The following is a 21,381-nucleotide window of genomic DNA, read 5'->3' as shown; positions in this document are numbered from 1 at the left end:
TGACACACTGTTGGGGCAAGCGCTGTTAGCGAGTAGCGCCGATGGCACGCAAAGGGTTGTGGGTGGCGGGCACCACGCCCGGCCGCCTTTGTCTCCCCAGTGTCGATGTTTACACACCGCACCAGGTACTCAATTGAGGCTGAGTCGACCTAGGGGAGGCCTAGGGCGGAGTGAGTGGAGGGGGAGGCAGCCGGGGTGAGGAGTGTCCTGTTTGACAGTGCAACGAACGCGGTGTCGCGAGTGGCTGCTGCTGCTGCTGCGATGATTACAAACCTCACTCCATTGGGAAACAGCAGCATTGCCCCTCGCCCTTGATGCAAACAGCAGCATTGCCCCTAACCGTCAATACAAACAGCACAGCATCGCCCCTAGCCCTTGATGTAAAGCATTGACCCTAACCGTCAATACAAACAGCAGCATTGCCCCTCGCCCTCGATGCAAACAGCAGCATTGCCCCTAACCGTCAATACAAACAGCAGCATCGCCCCTAACCGTCAATACAAACAGCAGCATTGCCCCTCGCCCTCGATGCAAACAGCAGCATTGCCCCTAACCCTCGATGCAAACCCTCTGCACGCCGTGTCTGCGAAGCGATCCGTGGCGCGAATCCCACTGTCAACGATTTCGGGGCAATTTATCCGAGCCCGCTTTTCCACCGCACGGAATTTAGGTGCTTTCACGTCGAGTTCTCTCTCCGTTTCCGACCCCTCCGAGCCGAGTTCCCCGCCTGGCCGGATGAGACGAACTCGACGCGCCGAACGCCGCGTGCCGCCCCCGCAGGTGCCCTACTCGGAGCTCGGCGGCAAGACCCTGATCATGATGGTGTTCGACTTCGATCGCTTCTCCAAGCACGACGTGATGGGCGAGGTGCGCGTGCCCATGAACACGGTGGACCTGGGCCACGTCACGGAGGAGTGGAGGGAGCTGGAGAGCGCCGACAAGGAGGAGGTGAGCCGATTCTCTACCCCTCCTCCGCCCCCCCCCCCCCCCCCCCCCGCGATTCGACGTGGGATCTGTGCGCGGCGGATGAGTGGACGGAGAGAGGGAGAGAGCTGGGGAAGTGCCGACTGCGGAGGAGGAGGGCTCCGTTCTTAAGAGTCGGTCGCGCAACTGGACGTCTCTGCAACCAGTTGCAGGGAGTAGTTGCACACAACCGGTTGCGGGGAGCAGTTGCGCGCAGTCGGTTGCGAGCAGCAGAGACGGGTTCGACTCTCGTGCGTCGATCTGCTCATCAGCGATTTGTAGCAGCGGCGTATGTCGTCACCGTGTGACGCGTCTGCGCAACTGTGATTGGCCGTTGGTCGTTGCGATCCTGATGTGGCGGGGGGGGGCTCTGCTTTAGAGGGCGTGGCCAGATGCCGTAGCCACGCCCAGACCACGCCCTTGCCGCCCGACCAGAGGTCGCAAACGGGTTTTGATTCCTTACCCGTACCCGTACCCGGCCGCACCAGGGTCGCAAATGGCTACCCGTACCCGGCCGGGTGCGGGTAGCCATTCCCTACCCGTACCCTACCCGAAATGAGTGACAAACGGCTACTCACCAGTGACTCACGGCCTACCCGTACCTGTACCCGGCCGGGTACGGGTAGCCGGGTATCGGGTAGGGTACGGGTATCGGGTACCCGGTTGCGACCTCTGCGCCTGACTGCTCGCTCAGACCCGGACACAGCAGCTGCGGACGGCGATTGAGTGGCGTGGTTTTCCCTGGAGGGTGATTGGCAGCGCAGCTGATTGTCCGAGCGGTGCCGCCGCCGCGTGTCGCTCCCTCTCCCTGCGTGCGAGCAGCAAGAGAAGCTGGGCGACGTGTGCTTCTCGCTGCGCTACGTCCCCACGGCCGGCAAGCTCACCGTGGTCGTCCTCGAAGCAAAGAACCTCAAGAAAATGGATGTCGGCGGCCTCTCCGGTTTGTATTGCCCTCACAGGTCAGAGGTCAAGTCTGGTGGAGTTGGTATTCTCAGCCTGGGCCTACACGATCATTCCCTCCCTTTTCTACGCTTGCGAAACGTGGACCCCCCCCCCTAATGGAACATCTTTGCCGGTTAGAAACATTTAGGCTGGCCTGCCTACAATCCATCCTGGGTTTAAGCAGGCTGGATTGTGTGAGGAGCTCACAAAGATCTGGACAAAGTCCCATCGGTGAGCACCTCTGGCATGCAAGGCTGCGTTGGCTGGGCCATGTAGCCCGCATGCCCAGCCACCGCATGCCCAAACAGCTTTTGTTCGGCCGGATCGAGGGGGCTCAACGAAGCGTAAAAAAAACTAAAAACATGAAAATTATTTGACATCTAAATCCCAGCTCTTTGAATAAAAAAAAACATTGGTTTATCATTCCACGAACATCACCCTGGGGCACAGCAGGTGGGAAGGTGCCACCCCCGTACTGCGCGGTTCAGAGGTCACCCGTCGGGGCCACGATATTAGCTCTGAGGTGTCTCCTTCCGCGGGCCGTTCCCTACGAGCGCGTTGCGCATGAGTCCCGAGCGAGCTAGCGCCAACAGCACGACCGGGATGCTGAACTAAACTATGTTTGTATTACACCAGGGAAGGGACACTCAGCTCCGTAGCTCTTTTCCAGAAGCAAGGGACTCATCACGTGGAAATGTATAGCTGCCAAATACTCTGAACGCGTGTTGATTCTAAATGTAGAGGGACAAACCGGGGAAAGATCGACGCGACTACGGGGAGGGAGAACACGCAAACTACAAATATACAGCAGCAGGCGTCAGGGTCGGGATCAGCCCCACGACCTCCTGTATACCAGGCGAGGTAGTTAACATCTCATGGTCACCTTGATGATGATGAGAGAGAAACACGCAAACTTCAAATATACAGCAGCAGGCGTCAGGGTCGATATCGAACCCACGACCTCCTGTACACCAGGCGAGGTAGCTAACATCTCCTAGCCACCGTGATGATGATGATGATGAGAGAGAGACACGCAAACTTCAAATATACAGCAGCAGGCGTCAGGGTCGGTATCGAACCCACGACCTCCTGTGTACCAGGCGAGGTAGCTAACATCTCCTAGCCACCGTGATGATGATGATGAGAGAGAGACACGCAAACTTCAAATATACAGCAGCAGGCGTCAGGGTCGGTATCGAACCCACGACCTCCTGTACACCAGGCGAGGTGGTTAACATCTCCTAGCCACCGTGATGATGATGATGAGAGAGAGAGACGCAAACTCCAAATATACAGCAGCAGGCGTCAGGGTCGGTATCGAACCCACGACCTCCTGCGTACCAGGCGAGGTAGTTAACATCTCCTAGCCACCGTGATGATGATGATGAGAGAGAGACGCAAACTCCAAATATACAGCAGCAGGCGTCAGGGTCGGTATCGAACCCACGACCTCCTGTACACCAGGCGAGGTAGTTAACATCTGCTAGCCACTGTGATGATGAAAGAGACATGCAAACTCCAAATATACAGCAGCAGGCGTCAGGGTCGGTATCGAACCCACGACCTCCTGCGTACCAGCCGAGGTAGCTAACATCTCCTAACCACCGTGATGATGAGAGAGAGACACGCAAACTCCAAATATACAGCAGCGTCGGGATCAGCCCCACGACCTCCTGCGTACCAGGCGAGGTAGCTGACATCTCGTCGCCACGGCGTCACGGCCTCCCCTACAGATCCCTACGTGAAGATCCATCTGATGCAGAACGCCAAGAGGATGAAAAAGAAGAAGACGACCATCAAGAAGAACACGCTGAACCCCTACTACAACGAGTCGTTCAGCTTCGAGGTGCCCTTCGACCAAATACAGGTACCCTCATCACGCCTATCACCGCAAGTCGCGTCCCGGCGTGTGTGTGTGCGTTGCGTGTGCGCGTGTATGCGCCCGTGTGTATGCGGGGAGCGGTGGTGTAGCGGTTAGCGCTACGCTGCGCTACGAACCCGGCGACCCGCGTTCGATTCCCGCCCACGGCCAACACCGGTGACGATTATCTGAACTGGTCATGGGCCTCCCCTAGGTCGACTCAGCCTCAAATTAGTACCTGGTGTGGTGTGTAAAACATCGCCACTGGGGAGACAAAGGCGGCCGGGCGTGGTGTTGGCCACCCACCCTCTCGTGTGCCGTGGCAGCCTTCATAGGTGCTCGCTAGCAGCACTTGCCCAGTCTGTTCAGGCTATAGGGGGGATCTTTGTCTTTGTGTCAAACAAAGTGAGTTGGCAGAGTGTGTTATGCAGGTGCTGAATCTGGCAGCCACTTCTCAGTCTGTAGCACCTGGGTCTGTTCTGTTCTTTGACCTGCTGCACTTAAGCCTAAACCACACTCAGCCACTCTTTTGTGCGGACTACAGACCCAGTGGAGGCGAGATGTTACTTCCCTCGCCTGGTACACAGGAGGTCGTGGGTTCGACCCCTACTCTGACGCCTGCTGATTGTTCGGAGTTTGCACGTTCTTCCCGTTGCCGTGTGGATTTTTCTCCGGGTGTTCCGGTTTTCCCCCTTCACATTTAGAGTCAACGGGCGTTTAGAGTATTTGGCTGCTATAAATTTCCACGCGATAAGCCATTTCTTTGAGCTATCATTAGTGGCCAGGTCGTTTCTGAAAAAAAGAGCTATATAGTTCAGTGGGGCTTACCTGGTAAAATAACATGAGTTTAGTTTTAGAGTTTAGACCAGAGTTTATTTGTGACATCTTGTCAACGCCATTCGGCTTTCCAAGCTGCAGCAGCATCATCGTCATCGTCGTCGTCATCAGGATTGAAGGCGCATTGTTGAAGGTTGAGCGCGTGGGCCCACAACGACTTTGCTGCGCGACTCCAATCAGTGGCGGCAGCGGTGGCGGTGGCTGCGGTGGTGGTGGTGAGCGACGTTAACGAGGTCCTCCCGGTGGGATGATGGGGAGGTGGACGTTTTGGCGCGAGCGAGGGGCCTACGCCGTTGCCGCAGCCTCCGGCCGCAAGGCTCGGCGGAGAGAAGAGCAGCCGACGGTCGATAAATGGGGACTTTTTTTTTTTTACAGATTTTTTTTTTACAGATTTTTCTTGCTTTTGTTACCCGCAGAGCCACGGTTTTTACAGCGGCCTCAAAAGCCCCTCGAATACATGCCGAGGTCAAACGGATAGAGAGAGAGACGTCGCGAGAATCCAATTTTCGGCTCCTCGAAGCCGCTAATGGGGCGGCTGTGACGGCGCGCTAACAAAGCGATTTGCGCCGCTGTCTTCTCCCAAGGAATTTGCGCCGCTAATTAAACCCAGTTGCACTCAGACGAGGTGTTTAAACTATTAAAACGCGAGCCGTGCGAGAGAGAGAGAGAGAGAGGGATGCACAAACGTTTGCGTTGGGTATTTAAAGGCGAAACAAATTCCCGCACGGGACGCTTCGATGCAGCGTGGCGTGTGTGGGACACGCGGCTGGCTGCTAGAACGGTGTGATACCGACGAGTGAATGGGCAGACACGCACGGGGGGGCCGTCTGTTTCATCGCCGTGCTCATTTCTCACGAAACCACAAAAGGTCAGCGGAGTCGGTGACCTCATCCCGGTCAGCAAACATTTACCAAACAGAGGCCCAATAAACGGCACTCGTGATGGGTAACTTCCGACAGTCGTCGTCAACAGTGTTTGACTCACCTCCGCCATAGGAATGTGGAATGACCACCACTAGCTCTGCAGAGCTGTAGTCAGGAGATGAACACCCAATGCGTCAATGTTCATTTCAGCAGGAAAATCACTTTTTTTTGTTTTTAACACACGTGACCAGATTTGTATAACTTTATTGATACAGGGCACAGCAACTTTATCGCCACCACTCAATGTGTCCCAGCGTCCACCCGGTATTTTAACACCCATATTTCACCACCCCCGCCGCCACCGTGCCCCCCCCCCCCCCCACCACAGCGTGTCCAGGTGGTGATCACGGTGCTGGATTACGACAAGCTGGGCAAGAACGAGCCGATCGGCAAACTCTACGTGGGCTGCAACGCGTCCGGCGCGGGCCTGCGCCACTGGTCCGACATGCTGGCCAACCCGCGGCGCCCCATCGCCCAGTGGCACACCCTGCAGCCCCCCGACGAGGTGGACATGGCGCTGCAGAACTGAGGGCCCCCCCCCCCCACCAGACGTCGCCCCCGTACCTGGCTACAGCGTCCGGCCACCGGCCCCCTCCCGCCCCCCCCCCCCCCACCCCACATCGGCATCGTAACGACCGGTCGCAGCTACAAATCACCGCCGGGCAGATCGGTGCTCGAGAGTTGAGTCCGCCGTCGTTTTTTGTTGCGAGCGACCGGGTTGAGTGCAACTGCTCGCAGCAGGTTGCAGGGACGTCCACGTGCGAGCGATTACGTCGCACGCTACCGATCGCTCGGGCGTGGACTCGGCTTCTCTCTCGTTTGTTCGTTTTGCCTTTTACCGATTCCCTATTGGCTGTGACTCAGCCCGAATATCTTGACGTCTGCGATTCCTCCAAGCCTTCGGGAGCGATTTCGTCAGGGCGCCGCCGATCAACGTAAATCGGCGTGGTGTCAATCTCCCCTATCGATCGTCGACCCGTCAGACCCGCGTCTCGGTTACCGCCATCTCTGGCCGGCGGCGCGAGAAACGCCTCGGCCAGGCGGGCGCGGAAGAGCTCCCCTCGGGTGGAGGATGCCCCTTCCCGCCAGCAGCGGCACGGGCGAGCAGTTGCGGCGCTGCGCCCCGTGCCTTCCGTGGGGGGGCGCGTTGCGTTTCGCGAGGACAATCACCGGTGGTTAATCTTTGCTCTCAAACCCCGCGCCGCGACTCCGACGCGGTCGGCTCGTGCCGACGGTGTTTCACGCGGCGTCGAAAACTCCCCGTGGTGCTTGACGCGGGGCCTCGGGCGGTCCGCGTGGGTTAGCGCCTCGTGCCATCGCCGCGCCGCCGCCGCCGCCGCCGCCACCGTCGTGTGAAAACGTCTGTCGTTCGTCGTCGCTGACGCCAACGGCGACGGCGTGAGCCACTCACGGGCTCTCTGCCCTTCACGGATTGCGGGCGGATGTCGAATGAAATTGAGAGACGGCGGGCAAAACAATGTCGCGTCGGTCAAGAAGGTTGCTTGACCATATTTCACCTCGCCGCATCAATTCCGGTTGGTGAAGGGGCGGTGGTGGGTGGGGCGGTGGTGGGGGGGGGGAACGACGCCACCGATGTTGGCCGTGGCCTGCGGATCAATGAGTGATATCTGAGCCACTCCACCGCTCCTCGCGGCAAACTTCCCCTCCGCATTAAACAGTCACCTCGCTGGTTTCCGCTCCTCACTCAGAACTCGCTCGTTGTTCGCGAGCTCACCTCACGACCCCCTTAGTCTCCCCCTCCTGAGCACCACCGTCCCTGTTCCCTCTTCACGTTCTCATTACGTGGCTAGCACTCATTTCCCGTTCGTTCAATCCATTCATCATCGTCGTCGTCGTCATCTACTGTCATCCATTTCGCTTCCACCGAAATTCACGCATCACAGATGCGCCCATTGCTTCCTCTCATCTATTTTACTCGCCTCATCTCCACCGTTACATTCGTACGTACCCATTCTTAATTTTCCGTAAAGCGCCTTGGTTGAGGCGCAATAGAAATGACGTTAAGATTAAGATGAGCGGCACCGCCGGTGTTGTTCCTGGGGAGCGATCCGCACCCCATCGACCGGTGCGGACGATTCATTGGTATTCACAGCCAGCAGCCGTCCGGCAAACATTGCCCAAAACCATCGCCAGACAATCCTGGCAACCGCCTGGTGATGCTGGCTGGTACTGCCAGCGACACCTCGTACCCACGCCCATTCAGCGTGTGGTGCGCAGAGGTCGCAAACGGGTTTTGATTCCTTACCCGTACCCGGCCGCACCAGGGTCACAAATGGGTACCCGTAACCGTACCCGGCCGGGTACCGGTACCCGTTCCCTACCCGTACCCTACCCGATATGAGTGACAAACGGTTACTCACCAGTGACTCACGGCCTACCCGTACCCGGCCACACCAGGGTCGCAAACGGGTACCCGTACCCGGCCAGGTACGGGTAGCCGGGTATCGGGTAGGGTACGGGTATCGGGTACCCGGTTGCGACCTCTGGTGCTGCGTGGATCACTCTCCAGCAACGGCAGTGATGGATCGGCGCGTTGGTTGATCGCGTGACGACTTTACATTTAACTCTCTCCCATTCCGAGGCGTCTGCAAGTTGCAGGGTGGGTGCGCCGGTCACCGCTGTATTTAGTTAAGAGAGGCATAGCGCCGTTGTGTTTAAAGACTTTGTTACTCAACTGCAGATAAGCTTAGCGACACGACCACCGCTCTACGATAGTCATCGCCAAATTGTGCAGCACGTCCTCCCCCGTGGCCTTGTGGGAAGCCTCCGTTGCTAGAAGTTATTTTTTTTTTATTTTTCCTTCCGGATTCGTTTTGATGATGTAAACAAGTACGCCATCGGAACGTGAAAGGGGTGAATTTGCCTGTGTCGGGTGGAGGAGGTTGTACAACACAATGATGAATCGTGATATTGGTCGCAAAAGCCCACGTGGTGAAGTATGGTCAACAACTCCCCTGACATCGGGCGCTGCCTGTACGTGTACACGTGTTCATGTACCACATCACCCATTTATTCTCGAGCATTGTATTTCATGACTCAATATTGTCTCGGTGTGTGTGTATACGCTCGTCTAACTTAAACCATTAATTGGATATCTGAATGTCACGTGGGTTCCCTGGCCCCATTCTCTTCAAATCTAGAGCTTCCCCGTGTTAGGCTCCTAGCCGGCTGCTCTCCTTGCTGCCGCCCAGTGCGTGTGCTGGGCCAGGGAAGTTCGTGCGCGCGCGCGAGCGAGCGATCGGTCGTGCAAACCCGGCGTTGGTTCGAGCGAGACCGAGCCCCGGAGCCTGCTGCTGGTGAGACGCCGATTACACTGGTCAACAACAAAATTTTTTTTTTTCTGGCCTGGACTTTTGCAGCTGTTTTAGACTAAATTCAGGCTGCTGATTCCAAATTTGATCTCAGATTTGCTCTATCACATCTCATTTTTATGCTATCGGCATACCCCATTTTCATTGATTTTACCCGAAATTAACTCTGTCACTTATGATTGCGAGTTGTTGCGAGTCAGTGACTGCTTTAGTGTTAAAATGTGGTGCTGTATTTTTAGGATAGTGTGTTCATAATATCATTTTATGTAGATATCCACATTTATTTAATATTTTTCCTCTGCAGTTTGTATTGAAAATGCAATATTTGATATCTCAAAAACCTGATGTGATAGGCAAAAACTGATGCCAGATTTGGAATCAGCACCCCAAAATTACCTTATTACCGTTGGAATACCTTATGCCAGAAAAGTGTGTTGACCAGTGATATCGAAATCGGTCCAGATGGAGGTGATTGCCCGAGTTGCACCAACGCTGCTGGGATTGTGTATTCCCAACAGGCCGATGGGACGTGCGGAAAAAAAGTGATATCCGTGAAGGAGGCGTCTTACCGGCGTATTTTGTCACTTACAGTCGGGCGTCTTCGCAACCGGTTGCAAGTGGTTGCTCGCAGCCGATTGCAGCAGCGACGTATTGCATCGCGCCGTGTCTTAGCGAGCCGTGATTGGTCGTTAGGATCCCGAACGCACGGTTCGGTCGTTTGTTCACATCGTTGGCTTGGGGGTGTCTGACTTAGCCCACGGTACGGCGAAATGCGTGCCACTTTGTGGGGAAGTCAATGGTGGTTGTACTATGGAGAGGCTCGGCCTCGCCACGTGAATGTGGAATTTCCACCACTGGCTCTGCAGGGGACGAGCGCCCGTTGGCGCAGCGGGAGAAGGTTCGTTCTGACTTGAGATATGTTGACCTCTGCTCGACCTCTCAGTAACGATCTCCCCGTCCTCTTCTTGTTTCACCGTTTCAGACTCTCTCAGAGGAAGAGATTCATTGTTTGTTCTACTTTTTAAGTTATTGAGATTTTTGTAAAAATGCAGTATTCCTTTTTTTATATATATAAATTGACGTTTTTTTGTTTTTTTTACAACTTACAGCGTCTTGTGCTTATTTAATTAACGAAAAACTCGGATGGCGCGCACGCCACAGGCAGAGGACTGCGGCAAAACCCGGAGCAAGAAGGGGATTGGGACCGAAAGGTGACGCGGCCAGGAACCCGTGACGGATTCAACTCCATCGGTTAAATCCTTGGTCCGCCGCGGTGGCGAGGAGATGTCATCTCCCTCGCCTGGTCGCAGGAGGTCGTGGGTCCGATCCTGGACCCTGGCGATGACCTGCTGGATATCTCGAGCCCATGTGATCTTTCTCTCCCCGTGGTGGTCCCGGCGTGGATTGTTCCCCTTGGTTTTGCACCGCCCGCCCCCACCGACGTTGAGAAACAACGCGCGGTTAGACTATTTGGTGGCCGCTCTAAATTATTCCCACGTGTGGCGGCGTTTCCACCGGCAGAGATGAGTGACCGCCGAATGTTCATTTTGACGCTGGGGCGAGACGGGGTGGGCACCGCCGCTACGACCGGCGTTGGCCTTCAAAGCCGTGGTTCTAAGATCGTTTCTAAAACGTCGCAGGCCGATAATATTGCTCTGGGAAGGTCCGCAACCGTTTCGGTGTGTGGGCGGGCGGGCGGGCGGGGAGAGGCGTGGGCTTTCTTTGGAAGTGAACGTTCGTCCGTGGTGGAATCTTACAGAGAGTTAATTTTAGCCCCCTTCTCCCCCAAAAGAAAAAAAGCCTGGACACGGAAGAGGGGAGGGGCTGGGTGTCCACCACCACCACGTCCCGAGCGCTGTGGTCTAGCGCGCCCGCGTACCAACCGCCTGTGTAAATACTCGGTGGGTAATGGAAAAGCCATGAATGTATATTGTACGGTACTCGTGTGTTCTTATTTTGTACACTGGAATCGCGGCTGCTGGGCTGCTGGGTTGCCGGAGACGGCTTCGTGATTTATTTATTTCGAGTCGCGTCGCTTGAGTCAAATGTTGCGTCCCGAAATCCTCCTCCGCACGACACGGCGCATGTACGAGCGTTGTCACGTGATGAACAAACGTGGCCGATGTGTCACCGCTTCAGCAGCAGCAGCAGCGGTACCGGTAGTGCTCGAGAGCGATCCGCACACCACCGTCGAACTATTGGGTGGTCCGACGATGCTCGCCGGTTCTCCGCAAGCAGTAGCATCAGCATCGCCAAATCGCGAACCGTAATATCGGTCGCGCGGAGCCGCTGTAGTGTGGAGACTTTGGGGAGAGGGTGGAAGCCAACCGGGGCTGAGATCCGCACAACCCAAAATCTTACACATACGGCTCTTCCCTTGTCGCTACCGGCGGCGTTGTTGTTGGCTATGCTGCCACGTGACCTGTAATCCGGGCACTGTGGAGCTCGCGAAGGTTGGTGGATCACGCAGCTCCCCTCCTCAACCCAGGGGGTCGTCGAAATCGCCACCTCCCGGCATGCCCAGGGGGTTGAGGTGCGTATGGCGAGTGGGATACGTTTCACTTCGAAAAGGTGGCTTTCAGGTGCCCCGTCGAAACCCCACGCGCGTGGAGCCTTTCGCAGGAGCAGGTTTCCCTCGCGCCGTTTTATTTACATGAACTTCTAGTTGGGGGACGGAGGAGGAGGAGGAGGGCTTAGCTGTGGTGATGTCATGAGTTGATAAGACTTGAGTACTTTTAATGATTATTGAGAGAGAGAGAGAGATGTCTAACGGACCGTCAAGCGTTGTTCACGTGATGTGACGGCTGAAGATCACCTTGGGAGGGCGGTTGCCGCTCTCTTTATCGTGCATTGAGAGACCGGTGGGGCGGGGGGGGGGGGTCTCAGGCTCTTGTATAATGCGTTCGTTTCAAGTTGCGTATTTCGAGTGTTTTTTCGCTACAACGGTACGCTTACTTTCCCATATTTGAACACTGTAATTACCTCTCCATGCCTCAGCCTGCCCCTCTTACCACCTCCCCCCTCGCCCCCACCTCCTTCCCCTCAAAAGGTTCAAAAGGTTAAGCACCACAGTCCTAAGAGCCGTAACACTTGATCGGTGACACCCAGTTCACATCAGAGGTCGCAACCGGGTACCCGATACCCGTACCCTACCCGATACCCGTTTGCGACCCTGGTGCGGCCGGGTACGGGTAGGCCGTGAGTCACTGGTGAGTAACCGTTTGTCACTCATTTCCCAACGTCTTGTCTCTTACAATTAAAGTTCCTAGAATCAACCCACCCGCGCCTGCAACATGGCTTCATCCCAGAGGTCGCAATCAGGTACTCGATACCCGTACCCGGCCGGGTACGGGTAGGGTACGGGTACGGCCGGGTACGGGTACCCGTTCGCGACCCTGGTGCGGCCGGGTACGGGTAAGGAATCAAAACCCGTTTACGACCTCGTTCACATTCAAGACCCCCCCTCCCAAAGCGCTCGTGCGGTTTTAAAAACGTTCCCCCCTCCTTCCTTGACTTCACCCCCGCGTGTTCGGCTCCTGCCGTTGAGATTAAATGAGCAACGGTCGGTGTTTGGGAACCGTCGCGGCGATTGAGTGGAAGATTCTACGCAGTCGGTCGGAGCGGCGATTTAGAATGGGTGGGAGTTGGAGGGGGGAGGGGGATATGTGGGTACAAATTTGCCTTCAGTTAATGTAGTTTTCATCGGAGCAGGCTGGAGGGGACTCTGGCTTCAACCTCGATGACCACAAACAAAGAGGGAGGTTTGAGTCGCAGTGTTTGTGCGGTGACGCAGGATTGAGCGTGGTCCGTCTCACGTTCTTGAGATGGGACGATGCTCTTTGTGGTAATTTCCCATGAAACGTGTCGGGCTCGATTGCGGGAACCTTTCGAGCATCGTGGTGTCTGGACAGTTAAAACGAAATAATGACGTCGGTAAAACGCGTGTGATTTAGCGATTGCTTAACCTAAAGTATATATAAAATGCAGTTTGTGACGTGCGTAATAGGATTTTTGACGTGAATTTAAATTGGCAGCTTCGTGTGATCATGACGGATTGTGAGTCGTCTTGGAGGTCACATCGAGAGCAAGAGGTTTATGGTGGCATTGAACCGTCTGCTGTCGTCTGGATATATCCTAAACAAACGTACAAGAGTGTTTTCCCTAACTTAGGCGGCTTCATAAACTTTGAAACCTACGTCGGTGCAAATTTACGCTCTGCCCTTTTGTCAACGTTGCCATCGATCGTACCGATGTCACCATACCGCAGGTTGATTCGTGGGACAAACTTGATTTGTTCTTTTCTCCTTCAGAGTGCCAAACGTGAGTTACATTTCAGCGCGCTTCTAATGTGCATTTGTGCAAGGACCACCCCCCCTCCCCCAGCTTTAATCATGTGACAGGTCTGCCATCTAGTGGCAAGATCTGTGAAATGTTTCGCGTGTGTTCTCAAGAGTTATTGACTTTGTTGCGTACGTCACGAACACCAGACCGACGGGTCACAGATGCGCCTCTTCGCGAAACTTCCGTCCTCGGAGTTCCAATGGTGTAAATGCTTCACCCCGAGCTCTCATACTCTGATGGTGCATTGTCTTTGAGTTGTGCGCCTTTTGGCGTCATCTGGTCCAACACCATGTGAGACTAGGCTCTTAAGGAAAGCTGTCTCGGGTGTGGACCAATCAACTTCAAGGACAGTGCATATATTATCAGAGTTATGTTTTTTTGTTTGCATTATGGCTGCAGGTATTGTGGTCTATACAAACATGACTCCTTGTAAAAAAGGTGTCAGTTTTGTTGCCAGATAGAAGGGTAAAAAAACAATTGTCATATTATTAGAGAGGTCAACGTGAAGAGGTCATACGCAGCTAGCGCCACACCGTTGCCACGACACCTTAATGCCGCATCATTGCGAGTGTTGTTGTTTATCAAAATCAGCGGGCCAGGTGGGTCAGAGCCAGTGGCTCGCAAATCGGAAGGGTCGCGTGTTCACATGCTGGTTGAAGGGGGTTGACTCAGCCCACCATCCTCCCCTCTGGGGGTTGATTAAATTAGTATACCACTTTGCAGGGACGTCGAACTGTGGTTGGATCCTTGCTGATACTCGTGACATGTCCGGGAATGTGTAATTCCCACCGCTGGCATGAGATGAGCCACCGATGCGTGGCTCGATTTTCCTATGGGCAGGAAATCGCTTTTGACTTTTATTTGAGAAGTAGTGAACCTAGATTTGAAGCTTTCGTGACTGCAAGGATTCATGTTCTTATGTTTTTTCGGTAAAGTCACGTAGGTAAAAAAAATGAAATTAATAAAAGTAAAAGCGTGCTTCAGCCGCACCGAACCTCACAAAAATAATATTCAGGGCCTACCTTGGCTCCTCCCACCCTCAACCAGTACATATACAAATACTGTGTTTTTGGAATTTCTCTCACTTGATACAGCTATCGTGCTGTGACGGTTCCACCTGAAGACGGAAGCTTGTGTTGCCTCCGAAACGTCGTGATTTTTATTTTATTTTTATTTTACTTTTATTAATTTTAATGTTTTACCTACGTGACTTTACCGAAAAAAACTAAGAATATGAGTAGTGAACCCCAGAATGCAATTCATGAAAATTCCGCGTTCGCAGCTTGCGACGATCAGGTGGTGGCCGCTTTCACCAGGCAGCGGGCGGTGTGAGTGTGTGTGTGTCGACGCCGCCTCGGTCGGCGTGACACTCTTCACTGCGAATTAACGGAGAAAGTTCTTAAGTTTTCACTTTTCCGAGTGTCGATCTCGTCGTGTGCACGCTGCGTGCGTGCCGCGCACCCTGCGTGCGTGCGTGCGTCAGCGGGGCCCCCCGCGTCGAGTTTTTTCTTTTGTACGTCGGTGTGAATCGTTTCGGGTCGTTTTAGCTGCCAGTGGTTTTATGTAAAGAGGAAAGAAAATGTATTAACAAAATTTTTTTTTAAATCCATGATAGTGTTTTTTTTTTGGGGGGGGGGGGGGGGGGGTTAGATCGCGTAAATATATAAATGTGTCGTTAAACCCGCCACCACCCGACACAGCCAACTAGTAAGGTTTGTCACGTAAACAGAACGTGCCCAATTCGTCACTAGTACAGCACTAACCGGTGTGTTGGAGAGAAAATCCACAACATTTACAATTCGAGTGAGACGTTTCGCCAGTAATAACAACTATCTTCATCGGGCAACAGCCAACTTCACTAATTGGCTGTGTCGGGTGGTGGCGGGTTTAACGACACATAGGTACGCGATCTTACCCCCCCCCCCCCCCAAAAAGCCTCTCTATTGTGGATGATGTTGGTGGCGAAATCCTCTTGCCGCGTGTTAAACTTGAAAACGTGACAAGAAAACACCTCGGAGCGGTCCCCATTGATTTGGAGTGTGTACAAATATCAGTGCTGTAATATTTATATTTTTAATGTTTTATGGTGAATCGATTCTATATTGTCCATTTTAAATATGAATAAAAGCCCCCCCCCCACCACCCCCACCACCTGTGTAAAGTTGCAGCAGTGTGCGAATGGCTCTATCGGTGGTGAGAGAGTTGGGGGGTGGTGGTTATGGTGATGGGACCACTGCAGCTGCGAGACCCAAGAGTGGAGGAGGTCAGCACAGAGTCGCGGTTCTGTGTCCCCCGACAGCTCTCCCGCCCGGCATCCTCTTTCTCAGCTTCTCATGAGCCGAACAACCACAGGGTGGGCGGTGAGGGGGGTGGGGGGGGGGGTTGCCCTGCAATGCGAGGTCCGACGGTAGAGCTGTCGAATAGCTGCCCCCGCGCTTACAGAGCCAAGGCCGGACGGCCGAAACGTCGCGATCATCGGATGGCCCCTGCTCCCCCCCACCACCACCACGGCCTTCGAACATCTTCAACGCCCTCCTCCTGTATTAGGGCAGTGGCAGGGACAGGGTCCCAGGAGATGACTTTCATGAACGAAGCCAATTCATCTTCCCAGCCTCTTCCGTCTCTGTGCGCCTCTTCTCTCATTCGCTGGCTTTTGCCCCTTTTATTCACGTTCTGGATCTCGATGATGGTCTGGGGGGGGGGGGGGGTGATGGAGCGGACACTGTGGTGACCCCCGATTGTGGATCTCCCTCCTGGTGCCCCACACCCAAGAGGACGTCAACCGTGGAGACGGAGCGCTGAAATTCCGCTCGCCGAGATGGATCTTTTGTTGTTGTTGTTCTCATCAGACTCAGAATCTGTATTTATACTGCAGGAGGAATCCGATGAGCTACAAATCTCCTAATTCAAAGATGTGTCCGGGAGGGGGGGAGGGTAAGAACGTTACTACAGTCACACGATTGGAGTGCAGAGTAGTAGGAAGGTAAACAAATCACGCGAAGCACAGATACAACACTGAACCATCCCCATCCTACCAGGCAACAGGCATCAAAGCATCTTACACTCCTCCATCCGACACCAAGAAAAGCAATCAACGCAACTGCGATCCCCGAGGCGGCCAGCAGATGGCAGTGGAGCAAGTGGGTCCATCCGTTTGAACTTGTCGAGTAATCCACCCACAACTTCCATCATGACACCTCCTTTGCCAGTACCAAAATATAATAATAGGGGTTTTTCCCCCTTTTTTCTGGCAACAAAACTTAAACCGTTTTACGAGGAATCGTGTGTGCATTCACGACAATACTCGTGGTCAAAATGTAAACAAAAAAACACACTCGGATAATATATGCATTGTCATAATCTTGGTTCTGTCGGTAAAGTCACGTAGAAGGGAAATAATAAAATACATTTCTTGTTGTGGATTTCACACCTGATGATGATTGCTTGTGTTGCAGTCGAAACGTCGTGAGAATTTCATTGTTTTATATTTGTATTATTGTAGTATTTCCCTTCTACCTGACTTTACCGAAAGAACCAAGAATATGAATCCCTGCAGTCACGAAAACTTTAAATCAAAATATGCATTGTCCTTGAAACTGATTGGTCCACACCAGAGACAGCTTTCTTTTGAGCCTCGTCTCAAACGGTGCTCGACCAGAGGACACCAAAAGGCGTACAGCTCAAAGACAATTCCACTATCACTCTTTGGTTCTTCCGGTAAAGTCACGGAGTTGGAAATAAAATCAAACAAATCACGACGTTTCGATCGCAACACAAGCGTCGTCATCAGGCGACCTGAACTACCCACGTGACTTTACCGAAATAACCAAAGAGTTATGGATTCCTGCAGTCACGAAAGCTTCAAATCAAGATTCAATCCACCCCACCCTTTCCCCATCTCTCGCGGCGATAACAACAACAATCGGCGTCTCGTTATCGCCTGCACACGCTGCCGTTATCACCATCATCACCATCGTAAAAATAAAGTACAAAGAACACAGTCTGTTCACGGGATTTTATTTTCAACACGAGTCACAAAGTATCATCGACTCGACAAGGCGGACACGAGCACCTGGAGCAAGAACAACCGAACTCTGCTTTGTCGGGTTATCAAGAACTGCACGTGGTCTTTATATTTACACGGTTTTATTTTTAAACGGCCCCTTTGTGAATCAACTGCTGGATGAGACACTCCTCCCACACCGTATGTCTGATGGAAGAGGGGGGGGGGGGTTGGTTTGACCATACTTCCCCACGCTGGTCAATGTGGGTGAAAGAGGGAGGTTAGTAGTGGTGCCAGGATCGGTTCGGATACCACCCGCCAGTGATATGAGCCGTGACCAAAACCTAGGGTGGTCGCCCGGTTGGTAGCAGAGTTGCGGCGGCGCTAACCATCAGCGCCACCGCTCCCCCACCCCTCCACCCAACACCCAGTCAAAGACCTTGTGGGGTAGCCCCCCTTTTCCCGCCCCCCAACCCAACGGTGCAGTTCTTGAAATCCTAAAACAACAACGGGGCCACTTGACCAAAATTCTACGACGGGCGCGTTTGAAAACTGTAAGTCACATCGAAGCGCGGTGCACGGAATTCGATCAAAACGACTCCTCGCTCACGACAACGATGACGACGACGAAGACAACGACGACGACGACGAGGAGGAGGAGGAGGCGGCGAATATTTCGTAAAATTTCCGAGCGCGATGCAAAGTGTCGGGCACCAACCGACCGAGCGGACGAACGAGCGAACGAACCGCGCGCGTGAATCGTCGCTCTCCGCCACCCGGGGAGGCTCCCCTCCTAGAGCCCCCCCCCCCCCCCCTGATTCTGGGGCTCGCCTTTCGGCAACGGAGAGTTCACGTTCCGACGTGATAAGCGTATCTCGCTCGCTCGCATTCACTGGGTGCGTGGTGCGAAACGTCGTGGGAGGGCGAGGGGCGGTGGACACACCGCGCCAGACGCCCGGAATCCCGCCGGGCGGTCGGGGGGGGGGGTAGCCGTGGGGCGAGTCCCCCCCCACGTCACCACCAGCCTCGTGATGACCTCGAAGCCTGTACGAATATTTTAGCGGTCATTTTAACGATCGTAAAACAACAACAACGATCGGTCGTGTATGCTCGTCAACTTTGCGCCGATTTAACTTCACTATAGTTTCAACTACGGTTTTAAAAAAAAACAATGGATATTACAACCTACGCCATGCAAACCCTAGAAAAACGAACGGCAAACAGCGAGCGAACTCGTTCACAGAGAAAGAAGAGAGAGGGAGAGAAGAGGAGGAAGTGGAGGGCGGTGAGGGAAGAGCGATTCGCGAGCGGCGCAGAGAATAAAAAGCGCGCGCGCGACGAATGTCGGCATCGCCTTCGCGTCGGAACTCGCCGGCCCCGGCTCCCCACAACACGAGGGCGGCCCTCGAGGAACGCGTCCCAGGCGCGTCTCTGCGCGTGAAGAGCCCCCCCCCCTCCTCCCGTGAGTCGTCGTGCGCCTCGACGAGTTCGTAATTGGACGACGCGGGGCGCAGGAATGAGCAAAGACAGACAGACGTGGCCCGTCCGTTCGTCGTGTCCGACCCTACGCACGGCCACGTGGCCGCCGGAACAAAATAAACAAAACTTTTTTTTAAACTAAAATTTATTTTGCGGACGGACTCAGTCTACACGAACTACATCAAGTTTTGAAAAAGAAAAAAAAAGACAAAAGTAGAATGATGCATTGTTGTTGCAAACCGCCGTTCCTGCAAATGACGCGTTTGTGACGTCACGGACGCGTTCGTACGTTAGTGACGTCACAATGCAGTCACGTGTCAGGAACGCACACGCGGCACGATCCGAGTTCTCCACTGCCGAGGAGCGAAGCGGACACTGAACTTGGCAGGAGGAGAGAGATTCGCCAGGACGATGGAGAGAGAGAGAATGCAACGCGTGTGAAATTTTATTTTTTATTTTAAATCGACCAAAACGCACCAAAAATGTTTCAACGTTCACGCGGCTGGCGAAGTTTTTCAATTGGAAATGTTTAGAATGTGGTACAAAGGACACGCACCCTCCTCCCTGCCGTCACTTTGAATCGTGAACTTAATTCGCCGATACTGCCTTCTGAAGCTTCCTCCTCCCATGTTGAGAAGAAGTCGGTCCACCACTCACACACCAACTCACCCACTCGTCACCCTGCAGGTCACAACCCATACCCATCAATCACTCACTCACCACACTGCAGGTCACAACAACCCACACCCCCTCAATCACTCGCTCCCTCGCTCACCCGCCTCACCCACTCACCACACTGCAGACCACCTCACTTCTCTCTCCGCACCGCTCCATTCTGGAATACCCCATCGCACCACAATCGTCTCTTACCCCCCCCCACCAATCCAAGCTCTTACAACAAACTCGCTTAATTCAAGACTCACGTTACACCCCTTATCCAAGTCAACCTCGACGGCGCTGTTTGTGTTCGGCCGTTTGACGTGTCGGGCCCGTGGCCTGCGACTGTGTTCCAACAACACATTTGTTAACATTGGTGGATGCTTTTTGTTCCCTTTTGGAAACTCAAATGCCGTCCGCATGATTTCAGCAGCAAAATGGGCCCCGAGGTTCATGGCGACCGCTCCCATGCGATCCGGACGCCCCGGGGATCGTCTCCTGCAGTCGCCGTGCGAGGAACAGCTTGGGGGGGGGGGGGGGGGGGGACCAATTGGAACGATGCACGACTGTCAATAGTTACGTTATTAGAAGTCAAGTTTGTCGACGCGGCTCCCCCGCTTCGAGCAAACAACGAGCAGCCGGGCCCTCAAAGCAGCGGTGGACATTCCACATTCTCATGACAGGAGCCATTCGCTCTACGGGACGACCACTGCCACACGCGACCGACGCAAAGCATTTACCGGCCGGTGGCCAAAGTGTCCCCAATGCGGTCGGACGCGGCAAGCGGCTATTTCGGGACGACGCCGAAACAGCGTCGGAAACTTCCCCGGCTCAGCGAAGCGATCGGAGCCATCGCCGTGACGGCGTCGTGCACACTGCGCGCTGCGTGTGGAGTGCCGCCGACACGCCATCTCTGTCACGTGGGCCCCCAAGCACGAAGAGCCAACACTCTGGATTCCGTACCGCACTGCGGGTCCCATTCGTGACTCGTGTGGGTACAATGGACAATTAAAATTTGCGAGCACACCCCCCCCCCGCCCTCGCTGCCCGTAATCAGGCACGCACTTTACCGGGGCACTCACTGCGGGGTTCCTAAGTTCGCTCAAGTCCGCAAGAAGGACTTTATACCCGAGCCAACGCCCGCGGCGGGGGCGACCGCGAGAGATATCCCGGGACAGATTGCCCCCCCCCCACCGCACGTGACTTCTAAACCGCAGCGTGGCTCCGTCGTCGTGATTTCTCAAAACACGCTCTGCTCTGAAGCAGAAGGGCCATTGCCCGAAACGTCTGCCCGTTAACCGTATCGCCTGGATAAGAACGCGTACCGTTTTCCTTCCGGTGTTTCAATCGGGGGGGGGGGGGGGGGGGGCGTCTCATAATCGAGTCGGCGATTCAAATCCCCGGTGGGTAGGGATTGGACTCGGCCTATCATCATCATCATCATCCCTCCATTTGGGGCCGGCTAAAACAGCCACCACTTTGTGGGGAAATCAAGAGCGGCCGTCCCACGAACGGCTCACGCCCCACTGGCTCGTCAGTGAACGGGAGGTGAGCACCAACGCCTCAATGCTGCTCGCTACGTGATACGAAAATCGATGACTTTTTAAACGTGTGCAATCAGACTTGTCTATATTCTTAGGTTTTTTCGGTAAAGTCACGTAGGTAAAACATCAAAATTAATAAAAATAAAATAAAATAAAAATCACGACGTTTCGGAGGAAACACAAGTCTCCTTCATCGGGTGGGACCGTCACCGCCGGACGTCGTGATTTTTATTTTATTTTTATTAATTTTGATGTTTTACCTACGTGACTTTACCGAAAAAACCTAAGAATATGAATCCTTGCAGTCACGAAAGCTTCAAATCCAGACTTGTCTAATTCTACGCGCAGTAGGCACAACCATGAACTTGACTGCACCTCTTCCACCATTACCGTATTATCCGGATTGAAATAAAAAAAATTCCCAGCGTACGCTGTATTTTGTAGCATTGCCTTACATCAAAATTTTTTTTCGTAATGACCCCCCAAGTTTGAGGTGGGT

At 54.0% G+C, this 21,381-nt stretch overlaps 2 protein-coding genes and 1 long non-coding RNA gene across 4 annotated transcripts in view; all 3 read left to right on the top strand.

Moving 5' to 3' along the window:
* The window catches only part of LOC144942305 (synaptotagmin-1-like), a 47,562-nt gene extending 41,441 nt beyond the window's left edge, over window positions 1-6,121 (top strand). For both annotated transcript variants that reach the window (XM_078869085.1, XM_078869086.1), the window contains exons 7-10: window positions 781-948; window positions 1,786-1,903; window positions 3,639-3,772; window positions 5,855-6,121. In XM_078869085.1, the coding sequence (XP_078725211.1) occupies window positions 781-948; window positions 1,786-1,903; window positions 3,639-3,772; window positions 5,855-6,055 (621 nt within the window). In that variant the 3' untranslated portion in view covers window positions 6,056-6,121. The remainder of the gene's footprint in view (window positions 1-780; window positions 949-1,785; window positions 1,904-3,638; window positions 3,773-5,854) is intronic.
* Window positions 1-14,792, top strand: part of LOC144942307 (uncharacterized) — a 549,184-nt gene extending 534,392 nt beyond the window's left edge. Inside the window, exon 2 of the long non-coding RNA XR_013639357.1 lies at window positions 13,638-14,792. This is a non-coding gene — a long non-coding RNA (uncharacterized LOC144942307). The remainder of the gene's footprint in view (window positions 1-13,637) is intronic.
* LOC144942306 (ferritin heavy chain, oocyte isoform-like) overlaps window positions 1-14,792 on the top strand; it is a 109,873-nt gene extending 95,081 nt beyond the window's left edge. The window contains exon 5 of the transcript XR_013639355.1: window positions 7,767-14,792. The gene's annotated coding sequence lies outside the window, so the exon portion shown is untranslated. The remainder of the gene's footprint in view (window positions 1-7,766) is intronic.
* Window positions 14,793-21,381: the final 6,589 nt, after the last annotated feature.

The sequence above is a fragment of the Lampetra fluviatilis genome, chromosome 27 (genome assembly GCF_964198595.1).
Source record: "Lampetra fluviatilis chromosome 27, kcLamFluv1.1, whole genome shotgun sequence".
In the NCBI taxonomy this organism is placed as follows: domain Eukaryota; kingdom Metazoa; phylum Chordata; class Hyperoartia; order Petromyzontiformes; family Petromyzontidae; genus Lampetra; species Lampetra fluviatilis.
The sequence above is the reverse complement of the archived record's forward strand: the minus strand, read 5'-3'. Positions and strand labels throughout refer to the sequence as shown.